Source organism: Nannospalax galili, unplaced genomic scaffold, assembly GCF_000622305.1.
Source record: "Nannospalax galili isolate Female #2095 unplaced genomic scaffold, S.galili_v1.0 scaffold518, whole genome shotgun sequence".
Classification (NCBI taxonomy): domain Eukaryota; kingdom Metazoa; phylum Chordata; class Mammalia; order Rodentia; family Spalacidae; genus Nannospalax; species Nannospalax galili.
In genome coordinates, this window is record NW_008342851.1 from 1133366 (window position 1) to 1158828 (window position 25463).

General features: G+C 40.9%; 1 protein-coding gene across 5 annotated transcripts in view; it reads left to right on the forward strand.

The window, feature by feature from the left end:
- Mast4 (microtubule associated serine/threonine kinase family member 4) overlaps positions 1 to 25463 on the forward strand; it is a 648204-nt gene that overhangs the window by 246140 nt on the left and 376601 nt on the right. Inside the window, exon 1 of one of the 5 annotated variants that reach the window (XM_017799581.2) lies at positions 9385 to 9494. The exons of 3 other annotated variants lie outside the window; for them this stretch is intronic. In XM_017799581.2, the coding sequence (XP_017655070.1) occupies positions 9456 to 9494 (39 nt within the window). In that variant the 5' untranslated portion in view covers positions 9385 to 9455. Of the gene's footprint in view, positions 1 to 9384; positions 9495 to 25463 lie in introns of those variants that run through there. One more of the 5 variants, XM_029566305.1, reaches the window with a different exon arrangement.

A 25463-nucleotide genomic window follows, 5' to 3' on the forward strand; every position in this document is an offset into this window, starting at 1 on the left:
GTTCCAGGGGAATCCGATGCCCTCTTCTGACCTCTGCAGCATTGCACAACATGGGTGCACTCACATACAACCAGGTGATACATTCATACACCTAAAATAAAAATAAATAAATAAATAAATAAATAAATAAATAAAGGTTATAAGTCAGTGCTCATTAAGATTTGGTGACTTCATGTCATTTTTGTATATTTCAGATGCTCTACAATAGACATCTATTTATTACAACTTTTAAGTGTTAATTTAAAAAACTGGGCAAGTGTTTATTTTTCCTTGAACTAGCAGGTAAAGGCAAAAAAAGAGCCATGGCTCATCAAGGTCTTGGGGCAGAGCCAGGGATGGAAGGCAAGCATCCCACAAATCATAGCATATTTTCAGTATTCATATACGTGTTCATAGTATAGAAAGAAACTTGGCCACTCACAATGAAAACCAGAGCCGACTCAGATGTGCTCTGCATACTTGTGTTTTAAGCACTGTTTTCTACATCTTCCCCCATAACTAGACAGATAGATATATGTGGTATCCTCTGGTATCTTATTGTGACTTCTTGCTATGTACATGTCCTCAATCTTCATCTGAGGCTTGCCTTTCCTTCTCCCAGCATGTGTAGGTGAAAGTATGAATATATTTGGTTTTTCATCTGTTTCTGTGTTTGAAAGTTTTGTGGGTCAGCTCTTGCCCTTGAGTGGCTGTGGGAGTCCTGGGGTGGAAAGGGAAAGTAGAGGAGACAGGGCCATTTTGGAATCAGTCTGCTGCCAGATGCTGGTCCTTGGCCTGAAGAGCTTAGACTCCCTTGTTAACTGCACCTTTTCACTATTTTCATGACCTTGGGCTCTTCTTTGAACCTCTTTGTCTCACTTTCCTCTTTGGTAAATTGAACCAGTCTTTCCCTTTTCTACTTCACAAGAAACTGATGAGGATTAATGAGGTAGAATCCGGAGCCCATTTTGTGTTTCTCCGAAGAGTCCATTTAGGTGATGCTAGAAGACAGAACTAATATGGTTGAGGAGTGGGGCACACACTGCTCAGTGCACTGTGTGATAGAGTCCCAAGGAGGACTTACCTCTCTTCAGCCACACACTAGTGGGCAGGGGGCAGCCCTATTCCTGCTCATGTCTGAAATGGATGGCATGCTAGTACAGGTTGAAAGAAAAGCAAAGAAAATGTGGGGCATAATGGAATGAGGAAGAAGATTCAGGGGGAACGTCTAAACTTCTCATTCTTGCCTAAAAGAATCTTAGATTTTAAAAAATCACTTATTTATGCACATTTATACATAACTTCTTGCACCTCTTTGAATGCTTGGTATTGTAGACATTACCAGTGAGATGGTTGTGTGCAGTAAGCAAACAAGATCCAGAATGAGCTTCCCAGTCAGAAGCTCAGAATTACTGAAACTGATGCCTCTTGGTAGATTAAGGCTGAAGTTATGCTCTTCAACTTAGTGTTTACACTAGTACACTTGCTTAAGGTGGTTTGGGTCTGTGTTGTAATGCGTGGTCATAAAATAACACGGCTTGATGAATGTGGATGTGGAATCCATTAGAATTTTTATCTAGCATGCTTGTCTTTGTTACATTGATTTTTTAAATTAATTAATTGTGTGTGTGTGTGTGTGTGTGTGTGTGTGTGTGTGTATGTACCATGGCACGTGTGCAGAGGTCATAGGACAATTTGTAGAAAACTCTCAGTCCACCTTTTTATGGCTACTGAGGATTGAACTCATGTTACCAGGCTTGGTGGCAAGCACCTTTACCCATCGAGACATCTTGTCAACGCCATTGGCTTTTAAATTTCAAGGTAACAAACTTTGGATTCTTTTCTCCTTAGAAAATGTTCCATATTTTTCTTTGTGTTTGTTGTTTTTTCAAAAATTTTAGTAGGTAACAGTATATTCAACTTATAATTTAGCCTCTTGATTATGTAGGATTTAAAAAACTTGAATGTGAGGCTGGAAAGTTGGCTCAGCAGTTAAGAGAAAGCATTGTTCTTTTAGATGGCTCAAGTTCAGTTCCCAGCACCAACATCAAGTGGTTCACAATCTCCTATAATTCCATCTCCAGAGACTCTGACTCTTCTGGTCTCTGTAGGCACCCACACTCACATGTATGTAATTTTTTAAAAGTCAAATGTGTGTATAGTCAGACAGTGCCTTTATAATCTTAGATTCAGCATTTTTCTATCATTATAGGGTAGGGATACTATTAAAAAGTTTAAAAATGAATCAGCCTTTATCTTTTATCTCTAGGTATATCTTCTCCACTTGGCATAATTTCAGGATTATCTGCTGTTTTATAAGTGTCATAGGACACTAACTTGATCTGAATATTCTTGACAATATTACGTGTATCAAAATAGGAGCATCTTAAAGCTTGTGGGATTGATAGATACCTTACAGTGGCAACACTGCTCACATCACTTCATGCACCCATTCCTGTTACATATTAATAGGAAACATGGAATTTTGCTAAGAATTAGTTCATTGTCCCACTGTTAGCTGTACACCATTTAGAGATGTAGGGAAATAATTGAAAAAAATATATTGGTGCTCTTTCCAATTGTCAGTTCTTCATAAATGTTGTGGGGGGGAAAATGAAGTTGTATTACCTAGCTTTATTAGAAATGCTACATTTTGTTGGATTCGTGTGTTCACAAAGTAGAGACTATTTTCCTGTTGTGATTGATGTTAGGGCATTTATGAGGATAGTCTGCTATATTTCATATGTATATGAGGGTGTCATTGTTAAAATGTTCAAAAGAAAATTATGTATGTGATTTATATTTTATTATTTCCTCCTAGGATGTAATTTTTTCAATGCCATGATTCCTATCATATTGTCAGTAGTGATTTGATGGCTAATATGCCAGAAATAATTAGATAAAAAAGGTGATGCAGACGTCAAGACAATATAGCTTTCTTGTGAAAAGGCTTAAGCAAAATCATGCATGTTTCATAGTGGAAATCAAGCATTGCATACATCGAGGAGGATTCAGATTGCAGGAAAAATGGAAAATAGAGCTAAATGCAAGAGGAGTGGGCTACAGCATATCCCATAGGCATATGCTTGCTACTGACCCCACTTGCAATTAGTGTTAAACTAAATGTGCCTTGGAAAATGCTCCTCTGGATAAAGTCAGACTTGGGGGCCATTGTCAGTGTGCTCTCATTCTGTTTGACTGTCTCTGGAAGTCATTCTGCCCTTTGTCTTCCTGAGACGCTTCACATCTTTGTCTTTGAGGAGCATATATCATATGCTATGCAATGGTGTGTGTATGTGTGTGTGTGTGTGTGTGTGTGTGTGTGTGTGTTACTATTCTTAACCTTAGAGGCTCCCACTGTAACATTGCAAATGACTATTCTAAAATGTAAGAGAAGATCCTTTGTGGGTACAGTGTTTGCTCCTGAGTGGAATTTCTGCTGGAACTCTAGGTGGAATAGAACCCATCTCTATGTGTATGTTACTTTTGAGCATTGATGACACTGGTTGTTAATGTTCCTTTAAAAAATACTATTTCTAGGGATTCAACAGTAATAACATCAGGCATACTACAGTAATATTTCAGTATTCATATTGGGCAGTAATAAATGTCATTGTCAAACTTTATCAAGTGCTGGATCTGTTCTCATCCTAGAGTTAACATTAGAGTGTGTTTTAGGCATGTATACCTTGGATCCCCCTGGTTCCTGAGCTCTACTTTCCCACTGGTGAGGGAGAGAGACCAAGAGGAGGGACTGGTGGGATGCTTTGAACCATCCCCTAGCCCTGAGTGGTTTCTGGGAAGGATGGGGGAGCCTTGAGGTCAGGACTGTGGCCCAGAGGCCCTGAGAAACAGATACTATATGAGATGATTATGGCCAGGAGAAGGAAGTCAAGTGGAGAAGGTCCAGTGTCCCCATGGGGGCTGGGCTGGGCCTCCCCAGTGGGCAAGGGTTCACATCCATATTTTCCAGCAAGTTGCTCCTCCCCCCTTCCCTCTTCTCCAAGCCCATGATATATTGATACCATACCTGAGAAAAAGAAGCTTGGGGAGGGAAGGGACTTGCCCTAGTTTATGGGCTTGCTCATGGCAGAGCCTGGATGGGGCTGGCTGGCTACACAGGGTGGCTTCCAGAAAATGAAAAGTCATGACTGGGATTTCCCCCTTTCTTCTTCCCAGCACTGCCCATAAATGGACCTGGAGCCTTGCCCTGACTCATTTTGCTGAAAACGAAAGGGAGATTTTAAGGAACTGCCTTCTGGTGGTAAATTCAAGAAAAGTTATCAGACTAGGAAATAAAGAGCTGCCAGCACGGCCCCACCCCACAGGGCATGAGTTGTGCCTGGCACAGCAACTCAGAAGGTGCCCTTGGCTTTGTGCAGGTCATGTGGTTGTAACATAGTACAGCTTATGTTTGGAGATGTGTATTGACAAGGATGTCAGGAGACCCAAGGGTTGCTTCTACTGGGTGAAGGCCTGGCTAGATACATACCCCCAGCTTGTCTCCAAATGCCTTCCTCCACTGTTCCCGCTCAAGGGCTCTACTTCTTCCTCCAATGCAGCTGAGATCCTGTTCCTTTTCACCTAGAAACTCAAGGTCCATAGGATTGGGGATTCCAAATGCCCTTTCTGGTGTGTTCTGACCACTAACAAACTTATGATATTCTTTTTCCTTAGGAGTTAAAGGACCAAGAGCCTTTCGTGTTTTTGTTTCACTTTGGAAGCATATTTCCCTCCTTGGTTTAAATACTAAGAGGCAGGAGAGTGGGGTGGTCAGAATGCAGACTCCGGCCTGATCTGGGTTGGTGGCCCAGTTATACCTTTCCTTGGCTGAGGAATAATCTGAGGAAGTGACTTAACCTCTCTGAGTGTCAATTTCCTCATCTGTAAAATGGGACAATGAAGTTATCTAATTTGTGGGATTTTTCTGAGGATGAAATGAGATGACTCATACTTCTTGGGGCAGGACCAGCACATAGTATCTGAAAAGTAAATGTTTGCTTGGCTGTGGGACATGGCTGAAGACGAAATATAAAAAATTAAGAAGGAAGTGAAATAGAAGCACAGAAATGCATATTTGAACAAAACTCACTTTATTGACCACTGCCATTCAAAAAGTTCTCTTTGCTATTCAAATGGACACAGCGGCACGACTGTTAAACAGAGCAATGGATCCCTGTATGCCTTCTCCCGAAAAATCTGTTTCTCCTTTGTAGGACTTCTTACCAGTAACTTTTTAATTAAAAAACAACACATAATTATCTTATGAATGGGAGGCATAACAGTGGCTGAAAGGAGGGTTTTTCCACTTGGCCATATTGACTTACCTGGGGAGGGAACTCATGGAGACAGGCATAGAAGGCTAGCCTGCTGGATTCTAACTGATGGGATTTAGTTGGAGCATTTTGTGGCTATTTGTATCCCTTGCTGAGACGCAGCTGTCCTTGTCACACTTACACATGAACAGGCTGAGAAGAAGCCCTGCTAGTTAGTGAAATGTACTGGAATCTTGCAGAGCATACTGCAAGCTCTGAGGGGTGAGCTGAGGGGCAGGGCAGCAGATTGATACCCTTCTGTCAGTTCTGCTCCTGCTCAGGTAGAAAGGTGGAGGGAGAGAAAGCCTTCTTTATACAGGGTGGGATCCTGTCGCTCCCCTCACACTGGACCTCTGGGTGGATGTTCAGAAAGAAAAGCTTAGGGCTGCTGAGAGGAGTGGATGGGACCAGTAGAGTGGGATGTACTGGGTAGGTCCACAAAACTTGCATGTCTTTGTGTTGTAAAAATAAATATACAAACAAACAATGTTACTCACAGTACTGACTCAGTGAGCATTCAACTACCAGAGAATGGGCAAAATCTGAAGATATCTTGACTCCACAGCATAATGAAGGTAGACCTAGTGAAGAGAGAGGTAACTTGTTTCTAAGTGTCTAAAAGACATCTGATGGGAGACAGGAGACAGACCTGAATCACTATGCCAGACTTCAACACTGGGGCCCATGGTTACAAATCTCCATCTTTAACTCTGTGAAGACATGCCCAGCCAAATGCTCCTCTTTCTGTTTTTTCTCTTTTGGAATTTGGAATCGATTTTGTCTCTGGGAGACATTTAACTGCAATAATTATTCAAATTTAAATTAAGTCTTCATGATAGTGACCATAGATTTTGAGTGCCTCATGAAGTAAAAGTTAACAATGATAGATGAATTTGTGATGCCCAAATCCCTGGCTTCAGATTAAAATTGACAAAGCCCACTGGATCCTATTATTTGAATACACGTTTAAAGGTGGTACATTCTGAGGTTAATATTTTGTGAACTGACTCTCAGTATTGTGGACATATTCCATGAAGGTATAAATTGCAAGAAAAAGGCATGAGTTTATTAATGGAAATTAGTCTGGATCCCAATTATTACCTGTGAATAGTGTCATCATTTGAAGCTTTTATTACATTTTAACACATGGCTTCTCTTGATGAGAAAATATATAGCAAAGGGTAGATGTAGCAATTTTCCTTTTACTATTCTTCTGGCTAAGCCATTATTGCCTGATGTTATTTTTCAGCAGCCTTTCATTTTTGTCCCAAATGTTTTTGCCTCTGGCTTGTTTTATTTCTTTAAAATGTATGTGTATCACTTTTCAAAGTGATACACTTTGACAGGTAATCGATATTTTTTCATACTAGATTTGATGGTGTGATGCTTATAATCTTGATCTTAGACTTGGTTAGTTGTGGAATGCTAACCTAGATTTTTATCTCAGAATATCCCTTTGTTAAGAAACATACTTCCGTCCTCAGTCCCCTTCCTTTTTGTCAGTCCCGTGCATCAGGCAGTTTTACCTTCAAGGTTCCTGTGCCGCAGGAGCTCTGCTTATCTGGGACGCACATCAGCTGACTTTATGACAGTGTGTCCTCAGAGTGTCTGACAGTGCTCCAGCTACATTATACCATTGGTCACAGAAAAGGCACTTCTGTGCCTCTCTCTCTCTCTCTCTCTCTCTCTCTCTCTCTCTCTCTCTCTCTCCTTCTCTCCAACCTCCAACTTGGTGATCTTTATTTGAAGGGCAAATGTATTTTCCTTTGTCTTTCTCCATTGGGAACTTTGCTTCCCCTATCAGATTCTACTTTTTCAGGGACCAGCAGGCTAATGCAATCATGGTCTTCAAAGCAAAAGTGTATATAAGAACCATGGTCGAGGGCTGGTGAGATGGCCCAGTTGGTCAACATACTTGCTGCCAAGCCTGATGACCTGAGTTCTAAAGCCTTAGAACTCACATGATTGGGGGAGAAAATCCATTCCCAAAAGTTCATCTCTGCCTTCCACATTCACATGCACACACACACACACACACACACACACACACACACACACACACACATAGAGCAAACTCATATGTGAATAATTTTTTTATGATTAAATGTGATATTTTTAAAAAATAGTCATGGCTTTGGTTTTGAAAATTGAGGTTTTTGATTAAAAAAATGTTTCTCCCCCTGAAATGAATAGGTCTTCCTTCAAAGTCTGTGGGTGGGCAGCCTGGTCTCTTGAGGGTGGTAGAGATGGGCTGTGCTGGTGCCCAGGCTTTGTCTAAGACAGCTCCTTTAATTCAGGTGCTTCTCCAAGAATGACTTAAGGGGAATTGGCTACAATGGCCGCTTCTGTGTTTGTTATTGAAGACACTTTGGGTCTTCATTTTGTCGGAAAAATTCAAAGTACAGGTGGGCACTGGAAAGGACTGGGGCTGTTTCCTATCACCTCTGCTGGCTATTTTTATATCCTTAACTTAGGCATTTTCCTTCTTTTTTAAGAAAAAAGTTTCTTTTTGACACTATGGATTGTGCTGGAGGTTATTGGTATGCCTTTTGATTTGTGTGATGCCGGTTTGTGCTTTTTCTTTCCTTTTAGAGATGCCTTTATTCCTCTACATATGAGCAAGAGCTAAATGCTCTCTGGGGCTTTCTGCCTTAAGTAGTATCAAATGAACACGTCGAAGTGGAAAACACTCTATCACCGTTCTCTGCTGAGCTTCTCTGCTAGGGTGCATCTGCCTGGGCTTCTTTTTTATGTGTGGAGATGTATGCAAAGACTGGTAACATAAAATGCAATCAATTTTCCTCAGCGCTTAGATTCATAAATCCCAGGGCTATTTTTAATGACATAATCTAATCAGTTGATAGCAAGGCTAACAACGTGCTGATGGCCAGAAAGGGAAGGAAAGTCAAGCAGGTGAATTGGTAAGGACCTAATAGACAAATCTTTCTCCTCCCCCGTATTTAGAAATCTCTAGACCTCTGGATTAGGTAGAAATTCAAGAATTACTGATATTTTAAATAATTTTATGCCTGCCTTCCTGACTAAATGAATTTGTAAATGCAGAGCATGAAGGAGGAGGTGGTTCTCAGACACCACAGAGCTCTGGTCTCTCCCTGAGGACCAAGCAGTTTTCCTAATTTAAATATCTTTAGAATAGACACAGGGGGAATAATTTATTATAAATTGATAGTATTGTTTATTGTTACCCCTATGCCATGCCAATAATGAAAACTTAATATTCACCTCCTCGTTGCTTGGAATTGCAATAAGATGGGGGTGAGTCTAGTAAACAAGCTGAAACAGACTGTGAAATTGTACATGATGGGAATCATTTTTCCTCAGCAGCTTATAAGACTATAAATAGGTTAATATTCCAACTAATAATGGCTCTTAGAATTTCTTTCTCCTTTTTGCATGTTGGTCGGGTATCACCAGAACTAAGTTATTATGCTAGGGGAAGTTAAGGTCTAAACCGTCTCTGTCTTAAGGCCAGGGATTGAGTGGAAGAGGTATTTATGTAAAGGAAGAGCCCGCTGTGGGGAGTGCTCCTTGGAGGCCAGCTGCCGCTAGCCGCCCCCAGCTCTCCAGTTTTCAGGGGTTCAGAAAGGCAGCTTGTACTCTGCTACATTTTGTTTTCTTTGATGCCTGAAGAAAAGGCGATCTCCGGGCATGGTGGTGCCGCTTGACTGCCCAGCTGTGCCCTAGGTTTTCACCGTCCCAGTCAGTGGCTGCCTTTTACAGAGGTGTCTGTCAACGCTGATTTACTTAGCCACCTTGACCTCTGAGCTGCTCCAGAAGAGGTTTGACCCAAAGCCACTGGAAAGCCATTTACCGGTTGCCTGGAATGCTACAGGCCAGCATTTGGAAGAATAAACAGGGATCTCAAGGCTTCCCCTCTCATAGCAGGAGCCTCCTCTGGCTGCCGAAAGGCGTTAGGTGTGGGAGCCCACTTGCTGCGCTCTCCCTGAGAACTGTGAGCATCCGCGATCTCCGAAGTTGCTGGAGTGAATAACTAAGCGGGACCAGCTGACTCCGGGCTCCAATCAGCGAGAGCGTGATGTAAGTGTTTAGCAGCTGCGGGGCTCCGAATTAGCGTGCTCAAGTAGAGGTAGTACAGCATGGCCAGACTGTGGCGACAGGCTCAGAGAAAGGAGAGGGGAGATGGATGAGTCCAGCATTCTGAGACGGAGAGGGCTCCAGGTAGGCGATCCTTCCATTCTTGACTTGTAGCGTCTCAATGACCAGCCATTGAGGATTTCAAAGTTCCCGTGTCTTTTCTTCACTGGACATGCATATGCACACAGTTCTTAATGTCTACTTGGCAGTGAGATCTGCCCGGGGCTCTAGTCCCAGGTATGACACAAGGCAGTGTTCCAAGTGGGAGGGTCTTTTGTCAAGAGACAAAAGATAGGACTTTTAGTTTGACACTTTAGGTACGATTGTTCAGGAATAGTTAAATTGTGACTGGCCGTGAGAGGATGGACATTCTAGCAAGTGTCAGGGAAGTCTGCGGAGGTAGCAGTCTGTCCAGTCCTGGGAATATGGGACTCACTTTTGCACTGGGGTCACCCCCTCCAGGTGGCATCTGTGTGACTGTGTGGCAGTTGTTTGAAGCCGTTAGGCGTCTCCAGTCAGTGAAATGAAAGTTTTTACTAGCAGCCTAGTCAAAGTTCTGTGTGATTATTTTATGAAGAGACTAGGAATGATGTTTCTCTCTGCCTTGCTTTTTTGTGTCCAAGTTTCTCTAATTGAATTACTCTGAATTTTAGTGTACAAATGTATTCCAAGTAAAAGCTTGGCTGATTAAACAACTTAACACACACACACACACACACACACACACACACACACACACACACATCTGCTTGGCAGTTGATGAATGTAAGAAAGCCAAAACTAAGTATGTTTAAAATTAGTGTTTTTAACTCCTGATGGCTCTCCTTCCTGTGTAAAAGTGATATTTCTCCTAGGAAAGAATCCAACTAGCCATTGTTGAACTCTTTTTCATTATTTTTGGAAATTAAGAAAATATGCCTGCTTGAGAATGCAGGCTAAATAGCATGTGTAGAAATGCTTCTTTAGTGACCTTTTGAATCATCAGTGGTCTGTTTTTGGTGTTATTAATTGCTAATACTGATATTCTTTATCTTATGTTAGCATTCTAATATTGTGAGCAAACTAAAGTGTTGTTTGTAGATAAACAAAAGAAGGATTAAAGAAGTTGGGGGTTCAGTGACATCTATTGTTCCAAACCTAAGTAAACAGATGACCTCCCTAATGAGTGGTGCGGTCATTGTTTTTGAATGTACAATGTGGTTAGTCACTGCTGTGGACTTCCTTTTCTTTGTTTTCATCATCTCTATAAAGTTCTGGTAATGCACAGCTGTTTGTGTATCTTCCTGTCCTCAGAGTCACTGGTTAAACATGGAAAGGCTCTTTGTTAAAAATATGATAAACTCTTTAACTTCCAGTCATGCAGATTATTAATTGACAGCAGTTTGTGAGAGAGTGCCTTCTTTTCTTTAATTTGCTTTAGATGGTTTTAAAATATATTTTTGAGGAGATATTCCTTTTGTATTTTTTTTTCTCATTTCTTTAATGTACTCAATGCATAAGAGATGCTTGAAAATGGTGGTGTTTTGCAGGCTATGGATTTCATTGACTTAATTTTAGAAATACAGGAATCATTTTGAGAATTAAAAATAATGGAGCTATTGTCTCTCTAGAAGATTTTGTAAGTAAACAAAGGAAACTGTACTTGCTAATGCAGTGTTGGAGTGGTAGATCTTTGTTGTAGTGAGGCTTCTCTTAGGACACCTGACATCTCTGTTGTATACTGGCTCAAGAATGTCTACTTTCTATTGTGAATGAGAAACAAGTCTTCATATTGTTTTAAAAGTATCTAAAAGTTCTGCTGCTTCAGCAACAACTCTCCTCTGGCTTCAGTTTAAGCAAGACCTGTTTTGCTTTATTCCCTTGTATCTACAAAGAAATTTTTTAAAAATGATACCACAGATACAGAATAGCTGTTTTAAGAAATTCCAATGTAAGTACATTACAAAAAATTTTAAAGTCCTTATTTGCATTATTTGTTACCATAGGATTCATAAGAGTAACGCCAGCTACTGAAGTTAAGAATTCAGTTAATTTACAAATAGAGATGTGTAGAGCATTTCAGGCTGATACTGAGGTACATTTATTGGAGTAGAGCCGGTTAGAAACCTGCACATTTTTATTCCTGGCTCTGACCCTCTGTGTATAGGAAATCCTGAGTAAGCCACATCTGTCTCGGTATCTGCAAAAAGGACATCTTCAACAAATGACTCTTGAGTTTATTAAGTAGGAATGTGGATGCACTTGAGGTTTTTAAGTTAAAGGTCACATAATACAATACAGTAAATGTTTTATATATATATATATATTACCTTTAAGTTAGAACAATTATCAGGAAAACTAGTAAACATTATTTGCAGAGATCATTACAGACATAAATATATAAGATTTTATCTACTACTGAGACTGAGTCTGTGCACTGAATAAATGAGTAGTGAATGGAACTATCTCTTTAAATAACTTAAAGCCTAGTGTCAAAAATCTGAAGTGCACAATATTCTAATTTTCTGATTTTACAACAATACAATATGTGTTTAATACAGAATTCTGCTTGAAACTTCTTTTAAAATCCTGGTACCTCTAGCTCTTCAAAACAGGCATATTGGTGATAACTTTCAAATTTGGACTTTGAAAAACTATTTTAATCAGAACATGTAATTTCTCAGAGCATGCCTTGCCTCATCAATGGCAGAAACAGTGGCTTATTCATCTTACGTGACTGCACTTTGCAGTCCTTTCTGTGGATACTATTAGTATTTTCAGTACCACCAATAGCACTGTGGTCACTGCTTTAGAATTTAGAGCTCGAGCAGGAAGTCCAATGGCTTCCACTATTAGAAGCTGGAAACTTCTCAGACTGCATCTCTAAACAGGAGAAACACTGACGGATGGATGGGCTTGGGCAGACCCTGGACTTCAGGCAATTTGAATTTCTAGACAGGCCTAATTCATCACTGGATAACTGACTCCTTTTGGGCCTAATATCCCTCATATGTGTATCATACTTTTTAACTGTCAAGGAAATTAATTGTTTTAGTGATTTCCATTATATGTTTTCTTTTTATTGGTTTTAATGAGTGTGTCCCTATCTCCAGTGTAATAGATTCCAAGACAGGAGAACAAATGCATACCCAGCATCATTGAGGCAGGTGTGAGTGACTGAGAAAAAGAGGGCAATCCAAGAAAACCATCTTCTCTTGACTGTTTTCCCTCTATTAAATATTACCATTGCAGTGCTTGTACTGTGTGCTGGATAGCTTTAATGTCAACATGACACACCTGGGTTGAGGGAGCCTCAATTGGGGAATTGCCTCCTTAGGACTGGCCTGTGGCCAGGTCTATGGGGCATCTTCTTGAATGATGAGTGATGGGGGAGGGCCTAGCCCACTGTGGGTGGTGCCACCCCTGGGCTGGTGGGCCTGTGTTACATAAGAAAGCAGGCTGAGCAGGGGCCAGAGAGCAAGTCAATAAGCAGAGATCCTCTATGGCCTGTGCTCCAGCTCCTGTCTCCAGGTTCCTGCCCTGAGTTCCTACCTTGGGCTCCCTGATGAACTGTGACCTGAGAGATGTAAGACTAATAAACCCTTTCCTCCCCAAATTGGTAGTGATCAGAGTTGTTTTGTCACAGGAATGGAGAAACAAGCTAGAACAGAAATTGGTGCCAGAGAGTTAGGTATTGCTATGACAGACCTGACCTTGGTGTTTTTAGGATTGTGGAAGCATTTGGAACTTGGGATTGTAAAAGCCATTGAGTGCTCAGAGTCTGTTGCTGTGGAGCTTGGAACAGTTATGCTGAAAGAATTGTGAACAATGGAGGCCTGGCTTGTGAAGCTTCAAAGGGAAGCAGAGACCATCAGGGCTGTTTGTGTGATATTTTGAATTGAGAATCTGTGGGTTCTGGTCAGCTTGGGCTGAAGAATCAACTGTGATTAAGAAGAGCCCAGAACCTGAAGTAAAATCTTTGCTTTACTGGGACAATTGATGCTGGTTAGCTGGGGCTGGAAAATTAGCTGTAAGTAACAAGAGACCAGCATCACCATGGTGAAATCCTCTGGGAAGCATTCCTCAGGGTCTGCACACAGAAGCTGTGGTCAAGAGGGGACCCGAGCCTCCATCTCTAGCTGAAAGCAGGACTTGGTTATGTGTAAGAGTGTTTTGCATGGTTCTGGTATTGAAAGCGTGAAGAGGTCACAAAGAGCAGCTGAGGCTTGGTACTCTGAGAGGCCAAGAAAGGCCAGGTGAAAGTGAAGCTTCAGCTGCAGTGAAGACCCCAGGATTGAAGGGGCCATGGAGAGAATCTGAGGCTTTGCACCCTAAGAGGCAAGAAGAGGCCATTGGTGAAGGTGTAGCCTCAGTTTCAGTGGAGACCCCAGCTTTTTGGAGATGCCGGGACCATGGGACGACCACCAAGGGCAGCGGCAGGTGTGGAATGGAGCCAGCCTGGGTCTTCAAGATAAGCTGTGAGTGCTGTGGACAGCAGAGTCAGAGAGGTGGAGCTGCCAGAACCCTTTGGAGCCCAGAAGATCATGAGTGAATCCCAGATGTCCATCCAGCCTTGAGGTATTTTGCTGGACCTTGGTTTTGCTTAGGTGTGCCCGTTTCTTCCCTTTGAAATAAGACAGTACTTGTTTTGGATTTTATAGGAGCCCCCAGTTAAGAGACTTTAAAAAAAGATTGTGGACTTTTAAGTGTTTGGATTTTTTTAAGGACTATGGGGCTTTTAAGGTTGTACTGTGTTATGTTGTGATATTAATGTTAACAATGTATCTTGGGGACAAGAATTGGAAAGGTTATGGTTTAATAGTGATGTGTCTGTGTGTTGAGTTGACAAGGGGTCAATTGTGCTGGATAGCTTTAGTGTCAACTTGACACACCTGGGTTGAGGGAGCCTCAACTGGGGAATTGCCTCCATTGAACTGGCCTGCGGCCATGTCTGTGGGGCATCTTCTTGATTGTTGAGTGATATGGAAGGGCCCAGCCCACTGTGGGTGGTGCCACTCATGGGCAGGTGGGCCTATGTTGCATAAGAAAGCAAGCTGATCAGGGGCAGGGGAGCAAGTCAATAAGCAAGAGTTCCTCCATGGCCTGTACTCCAGCTCCTGCCTCCATGTTCTTGTCCTGAGTTCCTACCTTGGGCTTCCTGATGAACTGTGACCTGGGAGATGTAAGACAAATAAACAGATGTAAGACAAATAAACCCTTTCCTTCCCAAGTTGGTAGTGGTCAGAGAGTTTGGTCACCGAAATGGAGAAACAAGCTAGAACATACTGTTAGGATATGAAAACGGTTTTCTTCAATTTAGCTCAAGATGCAGTAAAACAACAAACAACTGAATGCTTACGACTCAGACTTCTGGGTTTGTATGTTTAGCTTTGTTAACCTTTCTTTATCTGATTTCATCCTCTCATCTTTGTGAAAACAGTAACAAAGAGCTCATGTGTGCCTCCGTCTGATTTTCTACTGATGTTGGTCTGAAATTCAAGTTTAGAAAGCAGAGAAGCAGATGGACTCTTCATTTTTGGACTAGGTATCAGACTGCCTCTGTTTTGTGCTTGAATGAAGGTCATTGCAGTCATAACATCTCAATGTTCCTTCAGTACTGACTTTGATGTAATTACGGATGTGTTTACACCTTACCTGAGATTCTGCAGAGGGCTGATTATGTGGGAGTATCACTCTGTCCTTATTCATTTGAAAACTCTGGCTATTTGGAGACATCTAGTTAGAAGATCATGGTAGAAACACTTAGGTTCACATTAATCCCTTTTAGGGATAAGGCATTTTTCTTCTCCAGTGATTCTAGTTCTTTGGGATAGGAAGAATCAAGGTGGTTAATGAACTTTTGGTGTGTCTGGGTGCCTAGTTGATTAGAGAAATTGAAGGCATGAATGAATGGTACTTTTTACTCTTTGGACCAGTTCATTTTCTGCTCTGAGGCAGATATCATACTGTAGTTTAGTTTCCTAATCCAGAGGGAGTATGGATGATATGTCCTTGAATTCTGAAAAAAAATTTAGTTTGTACTCTAAGAATTGCTCATCTTAATTAACAAAAATGTTAGCAGTGTAAAACAAATAGGTTTAGATACTAGCTCCAGTTTTGCAAAGGAACCAGAATACTATCATCTGTGTATCTGTAAATGGTATAATTCTCCACATCACCCTGGCTTCCTACCTTCGATTTCTCCATCTCTTTCACCCCCTTTCCAAGTCCCACTGATCTGCATATGTAGCATCTGGGTCTACCATCCTCCACACCTGGATTACCAAGATATCTGGTACCCTCGGTGTCCAGGGCCCTCTCCTGTCCAGCTTGCTCCTCAGGCCATCTTGCAAAGCCCTTCTTTTCTTTACAGTCCCTATCAAACTCTCCTTCATCTACACTAGGGGAGAGTAAGACTGCATCTCGTCCTGTCTCTGTCTACCTTTCTAGCTGTAGCTCTGGCTCTTTGTCTCCCAAAACTCTGTTCTATCACCCCCACTCCCTCTAATCGAGCTTTGGGATATCTAAATTGTGCACATCCTGTTTTCCTACAATTATCTTTCCTTATTTTACCTAAATTCGTCTTGCTTATTAGAGACAAAGGTCTAAATTCTGATGCTTTCATGGAATTTCCCATAATTGCCATGTTCTGTTCTAATCTTCCTAGGATCTGATTGTCTGTGCTACTTATATGCCTACTCCTATAGCATGGTACATCTGTAAATTTTCTTTACTATCTTTAAATATTTATTTATTTGTTATTTTATATGTATGAGTGTTTTGCCTACATGTATGTTGCTATACCCATGTGTGCAATGCATGCAGAGGCAAGAAGAGGGCATCAGATTCCCTGGAGTGATAGATGATTGTTAGCCACCATGTGGGTGCTGGGAACCAAACCCAGCTCCTCTGCAAAAACATCAGTACTCTGAATCACTGAATCATCTCTCCAGCCCTTTATTATATTTTAAAATTATCCAAATTATTTCAATAAGCTCATCGAGGAAGCTTGGTTTTAGAAGCAGGTATGTGCCTGTGGTGTGGAATAGTTTTGTATCCGGGGTCAAGTTTCCTTATGATCTGAATTTCAGTGTCTACCTTTATAAAATAGAGATAATAAATGAGGATGTGGAATTTTTGAAGGAGACAGTTGTCTATTAGCACAGTGTTTAGCATATAAGACTTAGTTCCTTCAGCTTTCTTCTGTGTTATCATAAAGCCTTGTAGAGTGTAATTTAAAATAATTAATATGGATACCAGCAGGGTCCAAGCAATAAAATCATGACATGCATAAAATTAGATACTTTAAGATGTTTAGTGAAGGGATCCTTTAAACAATGTGGGCAGGCATTGGGAAGGTTTTGGGGATAGTGTAAAAGGCAAAAAGAAGGAGAAATAACATTCTGTCTCTAATCTGGGAGCAGTCAGGAGGGGACAGCAGTAATAGAACCCAGAGATGGAGAAGGCATGGGAATATAGTCAGCCATGTGACTCCTAAGATGCTTCAATCTTTGTTTTCTCTTGTCTTTCTGTATTCTTTCATTCTGGATGTAGCCCATGGATGGAACCTGGTCAGAAGCCAGCGGGTAGGGGAATTCAGGACTCTAGGGCCCAGAATTGGTGAAGAGTAGGACTTGGTGGCCGGAGACTTATATCCAACATGGTTGATGATCAACGTGGGTTGAAATGCCCCTGACTACTAGCATTTTCAACATTCACAGACCAGAGCCAATGTTAAAGTTTCTTAGTGTACAACACAATCACTCGAACTGAGTTTCAAGCATTTGAGTAGATTAAAAGCTGCTTTTTGGGAAAAGGTATAGTCCAGTGCCATTGCCCACTGTAGTGTAATGATGACACTGCCTTTCTTATCAGATTTTAGCCCTCATGAGGAAATAGTAGTTCCTCCCTTTCCACTTTTGTATCTGAAGAACACAGCTCTCTGAATCAGTAACACAGGATCCCTGTGCTTTAGGTACTGCAAGCAATCTCTGCTGTGCATGGCTGTTCTGTGGGTCCTGTGCAGATTAGCTCAGAGAAGTGATATGTGAAGGGAAGAGCCCAGGAGACCTCTTCCTGTTATCTCCCTGTTATCTCCCACATTGTACTCTAGCTCCTTCTATGCACCCCTAGAGGCCTTTTGCAGAATTACAGCTTCATGTTGTCCTGTGCAGATTAGCTCAGAGAAGTGATATGTGAAGGGAAGAGCCCAGGAGACCTCTTCCTGTTATCTCCCACATTGTACTCTAGCTCCTTCTATGCACCCCTAGAGGCCTTTTGCAGAATTACAGCTTCATGTTAAATCCTTGACTTTTTTCATTTTTATTTTTTATTTTTATTTTTATTTTTTTTTTTAGGGCTGGTGAAAGAAATTGCTGAGAAAACATCTGTGTTTTTTTGTAAAATCCGTCTGGAAGTCCCATCCATTCTTGAGGGCATTGTCCCTACTTTAGGCCCATTTGATATACTGGCCCTGAGAGCAGGCCTTCCTTTGCTAGATGAGCCAGTTCACATCTTTCCGTCTGATGAGAACCCTGTGACCATTTGTACTTTAGCTGCATAGAACTGAGTTTCATGCTTAGCTATAACAGCTTTCTAGGTGAAGGTAGACCACATCATTCTTTAGTTCTTACCCACTTCTTTTAACAGTTGTGTGGTTTTATTTATTATACCTTTTAAAAATCTTTCAGTTGTCTGAAAAGATGCCTTAAAGTCAATAGGTCCTAAAATTTTTGATAACAGTGCACTTAAAACAATGAAATTACTTAAAGGAATGAGAGAAAACTAAAGGAGACAATAGAAGAAGTCATCAATAAACTATAAAATTGAGACTCACATGAACTTTCATAGATCAATATGCATGAAGCAACCAATCATTTTATTGTTGGCACTAGAATCTAATGGCAGCAAATAGGTGTTTGAAATTACTAGAGACATTTTTCAAATAAATTATGAAATTCAATAGAGCTTATTAAGGTATCTTAGAATTACATATTTTTCATGGAAGCAGGAAGATAACTCAAGACACGTGTGTACAAGGACAGCGTTGCTATTAAAATCGTGCTTTTTAAGTGTGTTTAGTGACTTGGGGAAAAACTCCAATATGTGAAACAATTGAAAGAGCAGATGACTAATGTATATATGTATGCGTCTTTAAAATGCATATTGTCACAGATGCAGATACATAGGTGTGTATGAGGCAAGAGAGGAGTGCATACACACATGTATGTGGGAATGTACCTGCTTAATGGGATGGAAGCAAGTGCCTGCATATGTTGGAGTGTTCAAAGTCACCTTGTCGCTCCCAGTACTAAGTATGTGATCTCGGTGGTGCTGTTTAATTCTTCACCAATAAAGCACTAGCTCTTATTTGCAGTTCTTAAGGATGAATTAAAATGAGGTCTAAAAAGCCTGAAAAACACCCGTCATAGCTAACACCTAGAATCTGCTCTGTTCTTCCTCACCATTCTCATGTAAATAAGAAGAAATACCGTTAGCAGAGTAATCCCTTTGTGTTTTGATGGGATCAGAAAAATGTAGTTTTCCTACTCTTTTATAGTTAACATGTAGTATGTTGTGTTATAATCATTAAAAAGAGGGTTTAAGAGGACTGTTTTTATTTTTTATGTTTCTTTACTGTTTAAGAGAAACTTTGATAGTCCTCTGCCAACAGTGATGGATCATTTTGTTTTTTTACTGTGTGCAGTTGTTTGGAATTGACAAAGGTGAAGCAAGCCTCCACATCCAAGGATCGCTCTCCAGCTCTAACTGGCTGCCTGCTGTTTTTGATATTTTGAGACAGGGTGTTGCTATGTAGCGCAGGGTGGCCTAGAACTGGCAATCCTCCTGATTCAGCTGAGTACTGGGATTGCAGGCATGTGCCATCATACCTGGACCTAGCTACTTTGTTGACACACTTAGGCAGCTTCCGGTTGCCTGTGCTCTGAACACACACATGAATTCAGTTACCTGGCAAGGATGCACGGCCAGGGATTATGAGACTCACTGCTCCTAAGGGATTAGGTATCCATGTAACCTCCAAATTACAGCATATACTATGTCTATATCACCAGAAGTACCGTGTCTGATCTCCCTTTTTAAAGGAAGATGTGGGATGTTTTTTCTTAATGGAGAGGTGGGTGGTGGCTACATAAACTCATTGTGTTGTTTCATGGGTTCCCAAATAACAGCGGTGATGGCAGTGAGAAAACTCAAACCATTTACCAACCCACCTTAGGGGCACACTTGTTAGAGTGGGCATGACTAGAGACAGTACTAGATCATTACCCCAAAGGAACCACGGCACTGGGGACATGCAGGTGCAATTTTACATTTTTTAAAATTGTTACCACATGCTTTATGGTGTGCCTGGGAAAACCACCCACAGGGCATAGCAAGGCAGTTGCTTTGCTCCTTGAAGCATCTTCCTAATGATGGAGATAACAAATGCCCATACTGTTGAATGGAGCCCTTCTGGTAGATATTCCTGAGGAATGTACATATTTTAGCTCTCACGTTGGTTATTTTATGTAGGTTGTAAATGTGTCTACTTTTTCTTCAAATGTATCTACTTTTTTCTTAATGAAAGACACACATTCTTTGCCTTTCTTTCCACAAATGTTTTATATCAACAACAATGATGGTGGTGGTGGTGATGATGATGATGAAGATGATAAAAAGTAGCATGCATCAAGCAGGTCTGGGTGTGAAAACTGTGTTTTGACTTCAATATATGGTTTTGTGTTTTTCTCCCACACTCTGGCAGTACAAAAATGAATAGAATATGATACTGAGATAGGACAGATTTAAAGAGTGGCGGAGGAGATGGACAATAGTTTTCAGATATCCTGTGCTCTGACCCAAGGGAGTCATGACTCTGTGTGGTCTAATAGTGGAGGTCAAGCAGGTGACAAGTGGTCAAGAAGAACAAATGAGGGATTGGATGTAACATCAGCAGGCCATTGCAGGATTTCTAGAAGAATGTAGAAATATTTTGGCTGTCTTCTGTTCATGGAGAGTGCTTGGGAAGAGCCCGGGACCAGAAGCTGGATAATCAGCTGCAAGGTTGAGGGTGAGGAGGTGTGCAGTGCTACAGCTGTGCCAAGGTTTTGGCAGAGGAAGTACAGAAAGGGCAGTTAAAGGTGATGCCAACAGGAACAATGACCTGTCCATGGACAGGAAAGGAAAGGTAGAAGATACCGGAGGCGACTCCAGGCTTGGGGGTGGTGGTGGTGACTAGAGACAGAGGCAAGAGGTAGGAGTGGTTTGGACATTGGAAGATGGATGGCCCCTGTGGAAGCCCTCGGGTCCATGTGCAGGAACAGCTGGTTGTTACAGTCTTCCAGATGGGAATCTGGTCATCAGCTCCGCTAAGTAACTGAACCAGACCGTGAATAAGGAGAGAATACAAATTCTCCCAGATTAACCAATTTATGTTATAGTAGTTTTTTTTTTTTTAAGAATTATACTATAATGTGTATTTTAATGCTTATTTTGCAGGAATGGCTAAAATTACACAGTGAATAAAATAGTTTTATGGTTTTAGTGTCAGGTCTTAAAAATAATGCGTCCAATTTTGACAGTGTATGTTTTTTCTTTTTCTTTCTTTCTTTTTGAAAATTGCCTCCAACTTTGACAACTTGCCTACAAGTCTCATTCCAATACAATTTTGAAAAGGCAGAATGAAACATCTCAGATGAGAGCCTATAATGGAAAAAGCAATTCATTCTTAAATGAAGATGATGAGGTTGGTACCATAGTGCTTCAAACAGTGAGTGAATTTAAAACCTAAGTGAGATTACATCAAATTCAGTTGAAATTTTTGTTCCATTTGAATGGAACATCTGTAATTGAAGATAGAGGGTTCAACTCAGAAAGGGACGCGAAGAAAAGTACAATTTTATCAGTTTTCTGACACTCTTTCCAATTTCTTTTTGCACTTATGAATATGTACACAAAGTCATTAAATAATATTGATAATCAAAAAATACCCTACACTCTTTTTTGAGATGTCAGCACATTGAAATACTTGCTTATTTTATTAACACCATTTTCTTTCTGAGTTCCTGGCTGGCAATTTGGTATACTGACTATATGCAAATCTTAGGAAACTGATGGGAGCTCACAGTTAGATTATATCATAAAATGATGGTAGAAAACATTAGATATTTGCTAATATATTTTTTAACTTGGTATTCAATGTTAGAAGTGGTCTGAGTTGAGGGGGTAGGGGTTGTAGAGATGGTTCAGTTGTTAAGAGTGTTTACTGATTTAGCAGAGGACCTGAGTTTGGTTCCTAGAACCTACCTTGGGTGATTCACACCCACCTATAACTCTAGCTTCAAGGTATCTGATGACCCCTTCTGGCCTCTGAAGGCACTTGTACTCCTATGCATATGTCCCCTACACACACATATCTACACACATAATTAAAATGTGTAAAAGTGTAACCATGTTCTGCAATGCCTGTGGAGGCCAGAAAAGGGTGTTGGATTCCCGTGGAAAGGCAGTTATAGATGTTAGCTGGCATATGGGTGCTGGGATTTGAATCCCGGTCTTCTGAAAGAGCAGCCAGTGCTCTTAACCACTGATCCATCTCTCCAGCCCCGCAAATAGAAATTTTCAAAGAAAGAAATTGGTCTGATTTTTTTTTATGGTTTTAACATATATTCTTAATGATGAGACAAGTAATATTTTATATTTTCTTATGGTCTATTCTCTCAGTTTCAACATTGCTATGAAAGTAAAACTTAATATTACCATTAATGATACTATTTGTACTTTTCCATTGAAACTGTATTCCTTATATTAATGGTGAAGCTCACTGATTCATTTTCCATGATGTGTAATAACCTAACTATGAGACATTGTGGTGAATATGCATCAAATTCAATAAATGGCTGGATTCAGTTCTTTTATTTTATACTCACCTATAACAGAAATGCATGTATTCCCATCCAGTGGTCTCATGGTAAGTGGAGGGACTTTTTCCTCCCGACTCAGGGCTCACCCATGTGACTTTCATTGATAGATGTGTGATGATTAGAGCCTTGAAATATGCTTGTGCAGTTTTAGCGTTGTTTCTGCTGAGCTACCATTAGAACAACATGCCTGAGTAGACACTGCCCATTTGGCCTGGGCCCAGGAGCCTGAAGTTGAGACCAGCATCCTCCCTGCAACCATACCAATATAAGACACTGCCTTTTGTGGTCCCTTACCCAGCAGCATATGATGACAGTGGTGACTAATGCAGGGTTCACTTTCCGTTTGGATGCTGAGCTGCTGTGTATTGGCTTTATTTTCTTGGGCATGGTGCCCTTTAAGCTTTACTTTTGCTATCAGTGAGATATAATACTTACATTCACAAGAATGTTGTAAAAATAAATAAGATGTGTGCATGTAAAATACCTCGACCAGTGTCAAGGAGAGAGGGAGGACGTCACACATTCGTGAGTTGCAGCTGCAGTTACTCTTGCATTTGCAGACTTGCCTGTTGGCTTCTGTTGGTTGCATCATTTGGCTTTGACACATGGGACTCTGGAACACAGTTTTAATTTGTTTGAGGTTCTGATTTCTCATTTGTGTGAAGATGCTAACTTTTACCTGATAGGATTTTTATGACGACTTTGCTAAAAGCTGGCTAGTCAGTTTGGGCTGCTGTAACATAATGGCAGAGGCTGGTGATGTTAACAGTAGATGCTCATTTCTCATGGGAGGCCAAGATCAAGGTGGCAGTAGATTTTGTGTCTGCTGTCTGGAGGAGGCTCTTTGTGAAATGTCTCTCATTTTAATAAGGACACTAGTCTCATCCTTAGAACCCCACCTCTACATCCACCCTAACCCTAATTCCTGCTCAAAAGTCTACCTGTAAACACCTTCACACTTGGGATAAGGGCTTCAACATGTGAATGTCTGTGGTGAGGAGGGTGACACATACATTCAGACCACAGTACTGACCATGGTAGGAGAGTGGACACATAGTAAACGTAGCTTTGTTACATGCATGTTTCCATGTTCCTTATTTATTCTTGTTTCCTTCAACTGATTGGTTTCTTATTTACTAGTTACCTGTTATGAGCCAAGCATAATACCTCATACTTTTCAGTATCCAACAATCCCTTTATTTTTATTTATTTATTTTTATTTTTCTGGATATGAATGTATTGCCTGAATGTGTATAAATGCACTCGTGACATGCAATGCCCAAGGAGGACAGAAGAGGGTGTCAGATTTCCCCTGGAACTGGATTTACAGTTGTTAGCCACCATGTGGGTACTGGGATTCAAACCCCCGGGTCTTCTGCAAGAACACCTAGTTCTCTTAACCACTGAACCATCTCTCTAGCCCCGTCCCTGTTTTTATTAAAAGGAAGTAAGAAAGACTGTGGAGGGCAGAAAGGAAAGAACAAAAGTGCTGCATATGGAAAGGCCCAGCACTGAGAAGGTGTTCAAACACCTATCACTTGTACTTCTGTGGGCATTCTGAAGGTTAGTACTTTGGAGTCAGGGGACTCAGGATGGAGCAACTGACATGGAGCCAGTCAAAGCTTTCCATTCCAGGACTGCAAGTGCACCATTAGGAACCACTCAACCTCACATCACATGGTGATTGGAGTGGGGTTCCAGTCATGTGGAGTTCCTGTGTACATCAACCTGCTGTACTTAGTGGAGATGACACTGAAAGTGCCTTAGTTTTAAATGGATGAAGATTGGCACACATACCTTTCTTAAAGTAGACTGGCTCTTAGTCTTATTTTTGAGATTTTTCTCCATCTCTGCAAATATTGCTGTTCCTTTCCTGTCTGTTTCTTCCCGTGTGTGTGTGTGTGTGTGTGTGTGTGTGTGTGTGTGTGTGTTCACTGGCCACAGCAACTGTTCTGCACTGCATGCTTTTTCGCTGGAATTTGTTTCATAGAAAACCTGTGTCCTCAGCACAGTTGCTTTGAGGTGACTTTGATGTGCATCAGTGGGAATAGGTTTTGAGCTCCTGGATATTACCTTTGGTATGCCACTTTCTCTAGAAGCTAATTGACTGATTTGGGGTGGAGGAGAGGTGAGAGTCTATACATTTGACCAATTTCACAGAGCTTACCTTGCAAGCTATTGAAATGCAAATCTACACTCTGCTTAGAGACTCCAAGAATTCACACATTTGGTTCTTTGTTTTCTACTAATGCTGAAAAATAAGCATTCAAAATTCACGCACATTTTATTATTCATATGTTTTATGTTTACATTCTGCTTGTGTGCCAAGATAAATCTTATCTCCATTATTTAAAATTTCATGAATGAGAGTTTGCATCTCTAATGCCACACTAGCCTAGGCAACTTTAACCAAGCAACATAATTTGGAAGGTATATGCTTAACTGCACTCTAGTGCGTGCCTGAGTCTGTGCATTCACATATACATCTAGGTCAGTGTCTTATCAATGCTGTCTACATTTAAACACCTTTGACATAACATGAGTCAAGGATTCAAAACAAAACTTTGAGACATGGAAACTTGATATCAGAGCTTTCTCTTTGTGAGATAGCAGTCATCCTGAAACGAATGTGATCCTGAAATGAATCTCTCCTACACTGTCCGTGTGTTCTTTAAGTCATCCACCACTGTTCATTTCTGAAGTTCATTGGAAAGAATATTATATGTCAACACAGTTCCTCTGTCATTTGATCTGCTCTATAATTTAGCCTCCCGAACAGTTGCTGCCTCCAAGAACTCTTTATCTGAGACTAGAGAGACAACTCAGCGGTTAAGAGTTCATACTGCTTTTATAGAGTACCCAAGTTCACTTTCCAGCACCAGCATCTGGTGACCTACAATTGCTTGTGACTCCAGCTCCAGGGTATCTGACCCCCTCTTCTGGCATCTGCAAGTACTTGCCCTCACATGCACATACCCACACATAGACATTTAACATAATTAAAAATTAAATGTAAACCATTTTTTAAAAATAAATAATTTATTGAGAATTTCATACATGCATATAAGGTGTTTTGATCAAATCCATGCCCACTCCCTCCCCTCCAACTCCTCCCATATCTCCCCATCACTTTTTTTCTGATAACTTCACA